This window comes from Elgaria multicarinata, chromosome 8 (genome assembly GCF_023053635.1).
Source record: "Elgaria multicarinata webbii isolate HBS135686 ecotype San Diego chromosome 8, rElgMul1.1.pri, whole genome shotgun sequence".
Taxonomy (NCBI): domain Eukaryota; kingdom Metazoa; phylum Chordata; class Lepidosauria; order Squamata; family Anguidae; genus Elgaria; species Elgaria multicarinata.
In genome coordinates this window covers 30,016,965-30,031,434 of record NC_086178.1, presented here as the reverse complement: position 1 = coordinate 30,031,434, position 14,470 = coordinate 30,016,965, and the positions used below count along the sequence as shown (strand labels likewise).

The 14,470-nt window shown below is 42.7% G+C and overlaps 1 protein-coding gene across 1 annotated transcript in view; it reads left to right on the top strand.

Annotated features, from left to right (window-relative positions):
- KCNAB1 (potassium voltage-gated channel subfamily A regulatory beta subunit 1) overlaps positions 1-14,470 on the top strand; it is a 196,397-nt gene that overhangs the window by 142,333 nt on the left and 39,594 nt on the right. The window contains exons 6-8 of the mRNA XM_063131470.1: positions 394-438; positions 8,140-8,183; positions 9,277-9,363. Of these exons, the coding sequence (XP_062987540.1) occupies positions 394-438; positions 8,140-8,183; positions 9,277-9,363 (176 nt within the window). The remainder of the gene's footprint in view (positions 1-393; positions 439-8,139; positions 8,184-9,276; positions 9,364-14,470) is intronic.

Genomic DNA, 14,470 nt, shown 5'->3' with positions numbered 1-14,470 from the left:
AATTAACAGCCGATTAATAGACTTGTGTAGAAAAGCTCTACATCCCTGTCCATGATGTTTTACAAAGACTGCTGCCAACACAGGACCAAATTACTACCACCACCACCACCACCACGGGTCCTTTTAGAAGAAAATTGCATTGGGAGTGTCATACACAGTACTCCACATTAATATGTATGGGCCAATAATTGTGCTAAGTTCTATAGAGAGCTTTCCCTATAAATGCACAGTTTGATAGGTCTTTCTCCTTTGAAGATGCAGAAGTGTTTGGTCTGCTTTATGGATCAATTTAAAGAATGGCCACATTTGGAAGGATGCAGTCATTATAAAGGGTGTTTACTCCATAATCTATTTTGAAACAGTATTGAAATTTTTATGCATTTGTCTGTTTAGGAGGTCGAGTCTGGTTATTACAACAAAACTCTACTGGGGAGGAAAGTAAGTTTATTTTTAATCACTGTGTTGTAGAAAGCAATTTATGTATTTATTGATATAAATATTTATATGCATAAACATGTGAGTTGGTGAAAGCTCAAAGATTATTTGTTTTCTTCCAAGGATGAATTGGAAAGCTTTCAATTTTAAAACCTGAATGTGGAGCTAGACATTATCTTGATGAAATATGTCCTCATATCACTTCCTGAATAATGTTAGGAATGTATAGTTGGGGACACTTATGGGGGAAGATCAAGAGGCAAAAAGGAGGGTACTACACCCCTCTCATACCCCTATTTTTCGCTTTCAAAGGGGGGTAACATGGCAACTGCCCTCAATTTCATACATGAAGGATGTCACATAAACCCTGGGTTAGTGTTTTAGAACCACCTGGAGAAAATGAATTTGCAGGAGAGAATTGGTCAGTGGGAAACTTTAAGCACATGGGCTGGTAACCTCTTATTTCTATGATAATGAGCTCCATCAGATGAGCGTTTTATTGCACGCTCATTACTGGGCACTCATGGATTTTCATGGGTCTCTCTCACGATGTTGTTTGCCTCCTGCACACTTCTCGCCTCTTCTAGCCTTCTTCACGTGACAAAAAACACCCCCCAGTAAATCCAACTTAGTTTTAAAGATGGAAGTTGCTGCTATCACCTGTTGTGTGCAGGAGAAGCAGCACGATCAAAATGGCCCACTGAATGGGCCATGTGCATGTTGTTTACTTCCTCTTTCAAAAGAGGAAGTAATGAGGGACAAACGTGCGGGAGGAGAAGCAACGGTAAGCAAATGTGATTTCCCCCGTGTGATGACGCTCAATGTCTAGTTCCAGCCTAAGAAGCTTGCTGATCACAGAGAGCTTCCAGATGGACACCTCCTAGCACTATCAATTAAAAGACATTGGGAAGAATCCAATGAGGCGCTTCTGCCCCTGACAATTCTTTTTTCCCCTGCCAATTCCATCACACAGCCAACCCCTACCACTTGTGAAATAGCGATTTAGCCCTTCCAGGGCAATCTACCTGCCTCCTTCCAGACCTGCCTCCTTCCAGAAATGAGCATTTCTGCTCATTCTGGGTCTTCCCCTAGGAAGCACTAAGAGCTTTATCACACCAGCCTTATACTGTGCAATCACTGCGAATTGCATGCAAAGGACTCAGAAGTTTTCCACCTTATAATCTGCTTTGATTGTGAAGTGCTTCCATGCATCCTGTCTTAATTGTGCAATAAAGAAAAAAGCTTCGCCGTATTTAACCCCTACATTTTGAGCGTATCTTCCGAGCCGCCGCTGGGGCGCAGGACCAGGATTTTAAAGAAATGCTTACATCTGCTTAAGCTTTAAAAATAAAGACACCAAAATTGGCACAGTAATAGATATTAGGGAGAGCTTTAAGCAAACCAAATTTGAATTAAATTGGGTCATCTGTTGATTTTTTATGATTTTTTAGATTTCCCCCTTAAACTCACTTCCTGGTATGCAAAGGATCGCTGTCGCCCGGTAGCAAAAACAACAACAACTGCGAAAGCTTAGTGCTATGGGGATAATCCAAGGGAAGCAGGGACGTGGGATGAAGCTTTAAATCTCCCTTGCATAAGCGATGGGTTCAGCTTGCGCAGTGCAACTGGCCGGACCCACCACTGGCAGAAGGGGATCGGTGGGGTGGAAAAGAATCACCAGGGGTGTAAGTGCTCCGTTGGATTCTGCCCATTTTGCAGCTATTAAATATCCTCAATGCATTTTTTTATATATATATAGAACAAAGTTGGAAGATACAGCAGGAAAACATGGGAGGGTTACAAGGCCTTCTTGAACTCACTCCTATTCCACATTTATTTATTACATTTCTATACCCACCCACCTCGCCCAAGAGCCAAAGCTGTTTCTTCCTCCCTTCTTTGTTGTTTCTTTGTTGAACATTTTCAACTGTAGTCTCATTGGGGACACAGACCTGTTTACGTTGCTTGTGTGAATCATTGGTGTGCATAGTGTATGGCATTATGCACATTGATGATTTCAAATCATTAAATAATAGTAAATCGAAATTACTTTTCCCACAATCAGGCTGCTTAAATCCCATTAAAATCAATGAAATGAAAGCATTCTAACTGGGTGCAGGCTTGTAGCCATAATAAAAAATATAAATAGAATTCAGATCTATTAAACTATCTCTCATACCAAACTCAGTTAAAGTATGGTGGTGTATACTGCATATGATTCAGCAGGAGGGGGAAATAATAATACTCAGCCTTTGCTGAAATAACAGCATTTTATTTAATAGTAGGAAGTTAAAAATATCTGCTGACCTATGAGCATGTGCTCAGATCGCTTGCCGCAGTAAGACCAGATCAAAAAGACCATCTTGTTTTAAATAAAATGGGGCCACCTATTTCTCTCTCTCTCTCTCTCTCTCTCTCTCTCTCTCTCTCTCTCTCTCTCTCTCTCTCTCTCAGTTAGGATAACTGAAAGAGAATTTTCTTGCACTTCTGCCAGAGCAATGCTTTACCAATTTTGCTGGCTAAAATTACCTCTGATGTGCTGAAAAAAGCCTTTGAACTACAGGCTAAATTATTAAGAATTTAATAGGCTTTGCTTAAAATCTCTTCACTCATTAAAAAAAACCCAACCACAATCCCAGTACATGGCACAGTGCACACTAAATGAATACCTAGTGTTAGAGGAATACTGACCAACTCAGGAGTCAAACATAAGCATTAGTATCCCTTTTATTAGTCCACCAGGTTTTGGACACCTACAATTAGCTATGCCTCTCAAATACTTTAATTATTTTCTTATAATTAATGAATCTACGATAGGTGGTTCATGTTTGGTTTCAAATATTGGTCCCTTGGGAAGGGGAAGGGGCAGTTTAGGCAAAATCTGGACAAGTCTGGACTTCTGGGCCAGCCCTACCATTAGGCAGAGTGATGAAGCTGCCTCAGGCAGGAGATTTTTGGCTTCATGAAAAGGCAGCAACCTGTTATTAATTTGTCGTTATTGTATTTTCACTGCCAAGGAAGGAGAGAGGTATTTGTGCAAATTTCTGCCCAAGTGCCAAAATCATTGTTTTGGCCTTGGATACTAGGCAGAAAAATGTTTTGGGCAGCCCTGGAGGATAAAGGCAGAGCTAGGATTGACTACAGAAGTTACAATACTGGGAGGAGCCAGAGTAGAAACTTCTGGGATCATTTCCCTCCCTCTCTCATAATACTAGAACCAGGGGTCATCTCATGAAGCTGATTGGTGGGAGATTCAGGACAGATAAAAGGAAGTACTTCTTCACCCATTGCGTAGTCAAACTATGGAATTTGCAACCACAAGAAATAGTGATGGCCACCAATTGGGACGGTTTAAATGGAGGTTAGATAAATTCCTGAAGGAGAAGGCTTTCAATGGCTCCTAGTCCTGAGATCTAAATGCTACCTCCAGTATCAGAGGCAGTTACTGGGGAACATGGGTAGGAGGGTGCTGTTGCACTCAGGTCCTGCTTGTGGGTTTCCCATTGGCAGCTGGTTGGTCACTATAGGAACTAAAGGCTGGACTAGATGGACCCTTGGTCTGATCCAGCATAGCTCTTCTTATGCGATGTAGTCAGAGGAGAACGTAGTGTGATATTTTAGTGTTATCTTAGAGTGAAATCCAACATAGCGCAATGGAATTTTGCTTTTCTCTCCTTCCCAATGCAATCTCTGCCCCCTCAATCTACTCTGGAGAGTCCCCCAACCTTCCATAAGTTGTTGTTATTTATTTATTTATTTATTTATTTATTTATTTATTTATTTATATAGCACCAACAATGTAAGCGGAAGCTTTCCATTGGTGGAGGGCCACTCGTTGAATTTCACCCTATATATTTAAGCAATTGATATCCTTTTCCGCTCTTCAACATGAAGATTCCAGAGTGGTTTCTGATACATAATGATAATACAGACGAGACTGAGATGATCCAGACAAGACTGAGATGCTGTTAATGGGTGGTTCTCCTGACCGGATGGAGGGTGTTCAACCTGTTCTGGATGGGGTTACACTCCCTCTGAAAGAGCAGGTTTGTAGGTTGGGGATTCTCCTAGAACCATCCTCAGGTGGCCTCGGTGTCACAGACTGCTTTCTACCAACTTCAGTTGGTGGCCCAGCTATGCCCCTATCTGGACAAGGATAACCTGGCTTCAGTTGTCTATGCTCAGGTAGTCTCCAAGTTAGATTACTGTAATGCACTCTATGTGGGGCTGCCTTTGAAGACGGTTCAGAAACTGCAACTTGTACAAAATGTGAATGTGGCAGACAGATTAATAATGAGGACCAAGAGGTTCAACATATAAGACCGACTTTGGCCCGCTTGCAATGGCTGCCTGTATGTTTCTGAGCATGATTCAAGGTGCTGGTTTTAACCTATAAAGCCTTACACAGCTTGGGACCACAATACTTGACAGAACACCTCTCCTGACATGAACCTACCCATGCACTATGCTCAATATCTAAGGTCCTCTCTGGGTGCCTACTCCGAGGGAAGCTCGGAGGATGGCAACAAGGAAGAAGGCCTTCTCAGTGGTGGCCCCCCAATTTTGGAATGATCTCCCCAACAAGGCCCACCTGGCGCCAACATTGCTTTCTTTTTAGTGCCAGGTCAAGACTTTTCTTTTCTCCCAGGCATTTAATAGCATTTAACAGCATATGTTAATATGCTGAGTTTTTTAATTGACCCCAGCCTATGCGGCAGGGTCTTGCGATTTTCTGTTTTACTCTGTACAGCACCATGTACATTGATGGTGCTATATAAATAATAATAATAATAATAATAATAATAATAATATTTAGACCTAGTTGAGAGTTCACAGTTGTTTTAAATATATATTGTCCTTGTCCTTGTCTGTTGCTGGTTTTTTTTTTATGTTTTTATGCTTTTAAATTTTATATATCGATTTTTAATGTTCAACGTTTTAATCTTTGTAAACTGCCCAGACAGCTTCAGCTATGGGGTGGTATAGAAATAATAATAATAATAATTAATTAATAATAATAATAATAATAATAATAATAATAATAATGCAACAGTAAGTAAAAAAACTGATAACAATTAACCATGAGTTCTAAAAGACCAAGGGGGGAAAAAAGGGTTTCACCTTATGTCAAAAAGGCAACAAATTCAGCACCAGGCAAACCTCTCTGTGGAAGATTGTTCCAAATCCAGGGTGCTACCACAGAAAAAGCCCTACATCTGGTCCCCACCTACCTCTCCTCCGATGGCAGTGGGACCCAGAAAAGAGGTTCCGAGGCCATCTTAATACTTGAGCAGGTTGATGGAGGAGGGGGTCACAGTGAAATGAGTCCAAGTAGAGATCTCCAGAGCCTCAAAGAGGATTTATAGGGCCTCAAGCAGGTGTGATATTGGGGGCCCTCATGCTGCCTTCTACAAGGACCCATGTGAGTGTGTACAAATCTGCAGGTGTGGGACTTGTTCTGCAGGGGCCTGGGGCAAATTACCCCAGATCCCCCTTTCTCTGAGCATCTCTAAAACCCTAAAAGAAGGAAACAGGAAGGGCTATATTTCCTTCTGTCACCTCTCTTGCCTTCCATCCACGGGCAGCACTGTCAGAAGAGGATAGAACAGGGGGCAAATGTCACCCAGTTACCGATAAATGGGGGAAAGAGGAGGGAGCCCTTGGTGTAGGCTTGGTAGGCATAAGCAAAAGGAAGTCACATGCCCACTCTCTGCCTCTGGTGCTCACACAGCCTGTAGGCATCTGGCAAAGCAACAATAACCCAAAATATATTTCTGCTTGGAGCGCAATCCACAAATGAGACGGTTCCTCTTTGAGCTGCAGCATTCGTGCTGGGGGAGAAAATGAGCACAAAACCAAACTAAAAGCCAAGGGAAACTCTTCTGACGTGCATGCTAATAAGCCGCTCAAATAGGTTGCATTTTTTGAGTGGAGATTTGGGGAACTGGCGACCTGCCTGAAAAAAATAGGATAACCATTGTCCTCTTTTCCTCCCCGGCTCGTTTCATAGCACCCCCTGGCTATGTAGAGGGGGAAGGGGTCTCTTTGATACATAGGAATATCGCTAATTAAGTCTGGAGATTGTTCTTCTGATGAAGCAAGCTAAAATGTAGCTTTGAACACAGGCGTCTTTGAAATCCTCCTGTTCAGTTGTTTGTCAGACCGTATCCCCATTTGAAACCATGGTTCCAATTTAACTTTCCACAAATTTAAAAAAAATGAGAGGAGTTTCAGAAAACCCTCGTTACTGAACTCATCAGACACAACAGAACATTGTCATCACTGGCAATAAAGATGAAAGAGAAGAAACACTGTGTATGGAACATGTGCTCTTTTGTAGAAGGGAAGAGGGTGAACATGGAATTATAGGGCAATTCTTTTACTCCCAGGTAAGTGGGTATAGGATTGCAGCCTTAAGCTGTATGTCAGATCAGCCTTCCCAACAAGGTTCTCTCCAGATGGTTTGTTTATTTGTTTGATGGTTTTATTACATTTTTTATACCGCTTCATAGCTGAAGCTCTCTGCGCCTCCATACTACAACTCCCATCATCCATTGGTCATTATGGCTGGAGAAGATGGGAGTTGTACTCCAACACATCTAGATGGAAGGTTGAATTAGAGACACAGCTATCCCAATCCAGCTTTATGGAGTGGGGAATCGCAGGCCCAGGGTCCCAGTGTGCCCCCCAACAGTTCCCCAAATGATCACACACACCTTTCTCTCAACCATTTTGTAGTTTTCTGCAAGTGCTTCCCAAATTCTAAAAGGCTGGAATGTCTCCCCTAAGGGTTAGTTAATGGTAGCCAGTGCTTTAAGCTACACCATGCTGGTGTTTGGGGTCTCTTTTGCTTTTGGCCACACCCTATTTGCCTTCAGCTCCGCCTACTGCTGGAATGTGCCCCCCCCAAGTTTTTCCGAAATGGAATTCGGTCCCCCCTCTGTGCCAGTGGAGGCCTTAAAAGCTTCACTGATGCAAGGGTAAAGGCGCAAATCCTCTAATGGACTGGGTCCAGGGGGGCGGGAACAGGTGTGTGTGGGGGGGTGTCCATTGGGCTCTAGGACTCAATCGGGCGCTCACGACAACCCTAAAAAGGGATTCTGCACCCCTGGGTTAGGCACCATATATATGAAATCCTACCTATAGATGGTGATTCACACATGCAACAAAGTATTGCCTACAGGCTTCCTCAGCCCAACCCAGCAGCCAGGGTTGTGAGCAGACGTAGCCCTTTTAAAAAATTAACCCTTTGAGGAGGGGTGGACTAGATTCAGTCCCATCCCCCTATCTCCTTCCCTCCCCAAGAGCTGAACCAAAGAGCATCACCATTATTTATTTCTAGTTGTGATATTTATTTATTTAGTCAAGATTTTTTCCTCCACCTGTCAATTCGGCTGGTCCATGAAGTCACGAAGAGTCGGAAGCGACTGAACGAATAAACAATAACAATAACAATGCAACTGACTAACTTTGAATTCTGAAAACCTGATCATTAAGTGTAAGCTAACCTTTTATTTTGTAGTAGTAAATTATTGCTAAAGCCAAAATGAGCATTTTTAAAAAAGAAGGAAGGAAGGAAGGAAGCATATTGATATACCAAGAAGTGCTATTGGTTTTGGATATATGTCCAATATATCCACTTGCTTGCTTTGAACAAGAGTATTGCTAAATTATGAAAAAATATGTACACCTTTTTCTTTGCAGGGCTGAAACAGAAAGAGGACTTTCAAGAAAACACATTATTGAAGGTATGTAGTAGTAGTAGTAGTAGTAGTAGTAGTAGTAATAATAATATAAAGTGCTTTATAGTATTCAAAGTACCTTACATACATTCAGCAAAAAAATCCCATTTCCAGGTTTCAAAAGTTTTTCCTTATAAAAAAAATTGCACATATTAAAATAAAATATTTCAGATGCCTCGAGTGAGGAGAGTTCCTTTTCATTTTTAAAAAATGTACTGTTGGTGTGTGTTTTTACTGGGGAAAGACAAAACGATCAGGAATCCTTTCCCAGCTTACAAAATTCCAAACCATTAGCTCTGGAAGGAAAATAGATTCCACATTTTGAATTCCACTCCAGCAAACATATTAATTAAGGCAGAACCTGATCATCCAAACTGGGGTCTGGAGAAGGGGGCAAACTTTAGAAATGTCCCCCACTGACATTGATCTATCTGGATGAATCTCCAGGGCGTCTTTCCCCAACCTGGCATCCTCCATTGGCCATGTTGCCTGGGGATGATAGGTGTTGTAGTCCAATGCATCTGGAAGGCACAAAATCGGGGAAGGATGCTCTAGAAATACTTGGTGGGTATCTGTTTTGCTCAGGATTGTATCAAGTTGGAATCATAAATATATATCAGACTGCTATGATTCACCCTTTCTGATTTCCAATTCTAATGGCTGCCTGAGTGGCAGGGCTTAATTATGTGGAACAATACCAATGCAGCAAACTACGGGAGGTAGGAGGTATGCAAAAAATATTTTAAAAATCCCTCTGATAATATTTTGATAAGAGGTAGTCCGAAACTAAATCTGTGCTCTGAACTCTGTCCCCTGTGGCTATGTTTTGATAGGCACGCTAGGATACAGCGGATAAATGCTTGTCTGGTCCAATCCAAATTTCAGTGTAATTAAACCCAAAGAAACCTTGTGAAGGGCCACAAATTCTGCATAAATCCACACTTTGATTCTTTTAAATAGACAGCCTAACTTCACCCTCTCTCTGCTGTACACTTAAAGAGGGTTTAGCCCAGCGATATTCCTGAGCCATTCAAATTCCCTGTCATGTGCCTCACACCTCACTTTGACTCTTTCTAATGCTCTCTGATTTCCCTTCTAGGATTGAAAGCCTCTCTCCAGAGACTGCAGCTGGAGTATGTGGACGTCGTCTTTGCAAATCGACCAGACAATAACACCCCGATGGAAGGTTAGCAACAAATCTAATAAAAACCTTTTTGCTTGATTGACCCTGGCTCGTATACTGATCATGGCCAGATATAAAAATGATTCTCCTCAAGTATTCTGTGAGGGGAAATGATACGAGGAACATCTCAATCTTGAATCTTCAGGGTGTTTAATATTTCCGCTCGCTGTAAGTGGGTGTGTATGTGTGCTCCGCGCTGAGGAAGGATGTGAATGTATATAACCCCAGGGCCATGATTATAAGTATCCCTAAGCAGCTTTGACAGTGTTCTCTTCCCGTGTGTAAATATTTCTTTTCCTTGATTTAGTCAAACAAATTTAAATTGGCTTATGGGTTTGAAGTTGATATCAGCACTTCTTTGCAGCTTCAAGTCTGCATACAGGCCACAGACAGACACTGAGGTTGAAACTAGACATTACAGAGATAGTGTGCCTTCCATTCTTCAATCCCCCATAGCATCTAGGGGCTGTCTATATGCCCTATATACCCCGTAGTGGCTGCACAGTAGCACTGTGTCATGTATATGATGCAGACACCAACTTATAGCTGGCTCCCTGCGTTGTCTCTCCCCACCCAAGAAATGTTTCCATTATAAACGGGTGGGGTGGGGAGTTGGATTTAGCCAACTTCTCTTTCCTTTGCTATCTTTTGACTAATTCCTTAGCCCCAAGGGCTCCAGCTGAATGTTAAGGATCTGTTGATCTTTACGTAGAGTGGGCATGTGTCCAAACAGGACAGTCCTCTATTTGAACCCTGTGAAGGGAGAGCAGGGGCCTTGAAGTTGCCCACCGAGAATTAACACCAAGAGTCAGCAAACCAAAGAGACACCCAGGTCACCTGGGGGCAGTGGGGCATGTATACATGAACGGATTGCCCCAGGGTGGAATCGCAGTGCAGCAGGTCATCTACATGACTCAGCTGTCATTGTGAAGCTATCTGGGGGCAAACCCCAGAAACTCCGCTGAAAAAAGGTCGGGCACTTACCCCGACTTTTTTGGCAGTGGAGGCTTGCCACAGCCTATGGCGCCCCTTCATTGGTCGCCATAGGCTGGACAGGGAAGGGGCGGACCTCTGGGAATTCAGGCGAGCCCTGTGCCCCGTGGTAAATAATATTTTTTTAAAAACGGGGGGAGGAGAGGAACGGAACGAGCCCCGCTCCTCTTTAAAAATAAAAAACAGGGTGGGGGAGAGGAATGGGGCCCATTCCTCCCCCCCTTTTAAACATTTTATTATCTGCAGCTGCACAGATACAGATAATAAAAAATAAAATTAAAATTAAAAATGGCGGGGAGAGAAAGGAACAGGCAGCCAGAGGCAGGAGAGGTGGGTCGGGCGCCCTGTGTCCCTCTCCTTGTTCTCCTCTAGCTGCCTCATTCCTGCCCCATCCCTCCCAGTGCTCAGCATCGCGGGGAAAGTTCGCACTTGCGTTCCTTCCCATGTAGATGCCGAGAAGGAACGCAAGTGTGGGAGCCAGGCACCTCGCAGCGCCAAAGCAGCGCCATCAAGATGGGGGCCTGGTCGAAGTCTTCCTCACTATGGTGAGACACATTGCATTTCTATTTAAATCATCACCATTATTTGTAAATTTGCATGTATACAAATACATTAGCACATGGCTGGCTGCTATTGGAAGGTAGTATACTGACCTAGAGGAATGATTGGTCTAAGCCAGCTTGATTCATCTCAAGCCAAATATGCATTGAAGGATGGCATATACCGTATTTTTAAATGCCAGGGGCCAAAAATTAGTAGACAATACTGTGCATTTAAAATGGCTACCTGGACTTTGGTGTGCATATGACTGAGTGACTGTAAGTGTTCCTTCCACTAACAGCCCCTTCATTGTACCTAAATAACCTCTTGGCAAAACCAAAAGCTTGTAAGCAAAAGCTCATATTTTCTAGCTATTACTGCAGTAATACCATGCCAAGCTACTGTGATTTCATAGATATTTTCAGAAGCCAGTAGGAATATTTACTTCCTATAACCACTTTATGCATTATCGTTTCTTTAATGTGGGGTGACCATATGGAAAGGAGGACAGGGCTCCTATATCTTTAACAATCATATAGAAAAGGGAATTTCAGCAGGTGTCATTTGTATGCATGCAACACCTGGTGAAATTCCCTCTTCATCACAGCAGTTAAAGCTGCAGGAGCCCTACCCTCTTTTGCATCTGGTAAACAGGGCAGGGCTCCTGCAGCTTTAACTGTTGTGATAAAGAGAGAATTTCACCAGGTGCTACAGGCATACAAATGACACCTACTGAAATTCCCTTTTCTATACAAGCATTAAAGATACTGGAGCCCTGACCTCTTTCCATATGGTCACCTTACTTAAACGGAGATTAATCTCTGTTTAGGAAACACTGTGTAACAGAGTAGCCATGTTACTCTGTTACAGCAAAAACAACAAAAAGTCTTGTGGCACATTAAAGACTTCATTGTGACTTATTTTCATTGACATTCCCCACCTCATCAGATTCATGAAGTGCTAACACACTTTACATTCCCCACCCTGCGTGTGTATACAGATCTGACAGTTTGAGGTTAACACACCATCATTTGATAAAGTAGAGAGTGTCCACATAAGCTTATGACAGAATAAATGTGGCAGTTTTTAGGCACAATTCTATGCATGTTTAGACAGGAAAAAAATAATCTACAACTCCCAGAATTCCCCAGCCAGCCATAATGCCTGGGCCATGCTGGTAGTTGTAGGACTTTTTTCTGTCTGAACATGCATAGGATTGTTCCCTAAGGTGCCACAAGACTCTTTGGGCTCATCTACTCCAAGCAGATATTCCACTATGAACGTGGTATGAAAGCAGTATATAAAATGCAGGAGCCACACTGCTGCTTTATAGTGGTATTGAAAAGCACTGACAAGGCACTGTTGGGGCCCATTGACACATGCCATATACCACTTTCATACCACTTTCATAGTGCTATACCCTGCTTGGTGTAGATGTGTCATGGGCCCACTTCAGTACCACTATAAAGCAGTAGTGTGGCTCCTGCCTTTTATATACCGCTTCCATACCGCTTTCATAGTGGAATATCCTGCTTGGTGTAAATGAGCCCTTTGTTGTTTTTACTGTGTTTACTGTATCATATACTTTGCGGCATGTTTGTTGTTGTTTCTGCTTTGAATACACAGACCAGGCACAATTTTTCCTAGATGTAGATTAATCTCTGTGTACATTAATCTCAAAGTAAGAAATTGGAAAGCATGATACAGCCCTTTAGTGTAAATTGGAATAAACACTGATATCAGTTTCTGAAAGGCTGCTTTGATGTGATGCTCACTGACTATGCCCCACGGTTTTAAAGTCGAGCACTTTTGCTGGAGACGGAGACTAGTGCAAATTTGCCAGCAGTTGATGAGGTCACAGAGCATAACATGTCTTGTATCCTGGAGGGAGACGTGACCTTTTTGCCCAGTCAGTTGTAATGAAGAGAAAAATAAAACAGGCCTGCAATCTTGCACATATTTAAGGTTGTTTGAAGTCCTGTAATAAGTATAAAAATAATTGAACTCAGTGGGATTTAAGTCACTGAACTTTACAGTCATAGCATGTACAACCATATTTGCATATACACAGGTCATTCTTACAACATTTACATATTTGGCAATTTTGTACGGGCAGCTTTCTGAATTTCTGTTCTTCTTGGTTGTTTGAATTGAAACAAGAACCATGGAGTTGGCCCAGAAGTTGATCTGATTCACCAGAAATGCTGGACTCACCATGAGTTGTTTAAAACCTGATGAGCTATGGTGCATGCTGGGTGGCATTTTAAATATGTAACCCCTGATTGGAGCAATTTGGGGGGGTTGCTGTGTCATCTGAACCCAGCCACCATGGATTATTTGAGTGTTAAACAACCCTCACATAACCCTACTATAAACTATGGGTTATTTGAGGGTTGTTTAATCTTCAAATAACCCACAATGGCCAGGTTTGTACAGCACAGCAATCCTCCAATTGCCCCAATTGGAAGTTGTATATTCAAAATGGTGCCTGGAACACACCACAGCTCATTTGAGATTAAACAACCCATGGTGAGCACATTGTGCAAACCAGACCATAGTGAGCCAAAGGCAATAAAAATAGTTGCTGGTGTGGCTATTGTCCTTGCCTTTTCTTTTGTTGACTGGAGCTAGCTTTTGCCAGCCCGCATGTGTGCACCAACACTCCTCTCTTCCAGCTGTTAACATTGTGCTTTGTTTATTTTGTCCATGATAGTTCAAGGACATCCATTTCCTGCTTTTCATGCATTTCCCATCCATGTAGGCTTGTGCCTTGGGATTGAGAATGCCCAATTTTCTTAATACAAAGTTCAAAAACATGCCTCATCAAAGATTCAAGGCAGCATAGCTTAAAGGGCAGGCAATATCCTCTGATTCCACCCCTCCCATCCATCCCCCCCCTCTCTCTCTCTCACACACACACAGACACACACACACACACACACACTGCAAGAGTGGACAAAATCCTGCACTACCCAAAGGGTTTTTCACTGCTTTGACTCGAGGGATGTCTATACGGCTTATTTACCCCAACCTAAATGCACAGATTTGCGTTTTAGGACACATGACGCAGTCGTCCATTCGCCGCAGCACTGGGTTTTTAACCGGATAATACACAGATTCGTAGTTGTGCTTTACCACGACTTTTGGATCAACCTTTGAGTTTGCACCGCATTATAGTTATGTGTCCTTGGGGAAGTTAAATTGCATTTTGAAATGTGGGCGTAACTTTGAGGGCAGGACAAAGTCATTGGCTGATTTCTCACCTTCCCACCTATCACATCCTCTTCTGGCTGCCTCATTCCTTCCCGCCATTTTCTTGTTAAATTATATGAATCTGCTGAGGTCCGCAGATAGAGCTTTTAAAATTAAAACAAAGAGGGGGGAACAGACAGCGAGAGGAAGGAGACGTGTTCACTCCCCCTCTCACATCCTCATCTGCTGCCTCATCCCTTTCCCCACTCGGTTTTCCTCCTATATGAATCTGCAGGGCTCCACAGATAAAGCTTTAGCATTCCATAGCCTTGCATATGTGCATTAATAACTGCTGCAGTGTGACGCGCTTTGCCTAGATTTGAAT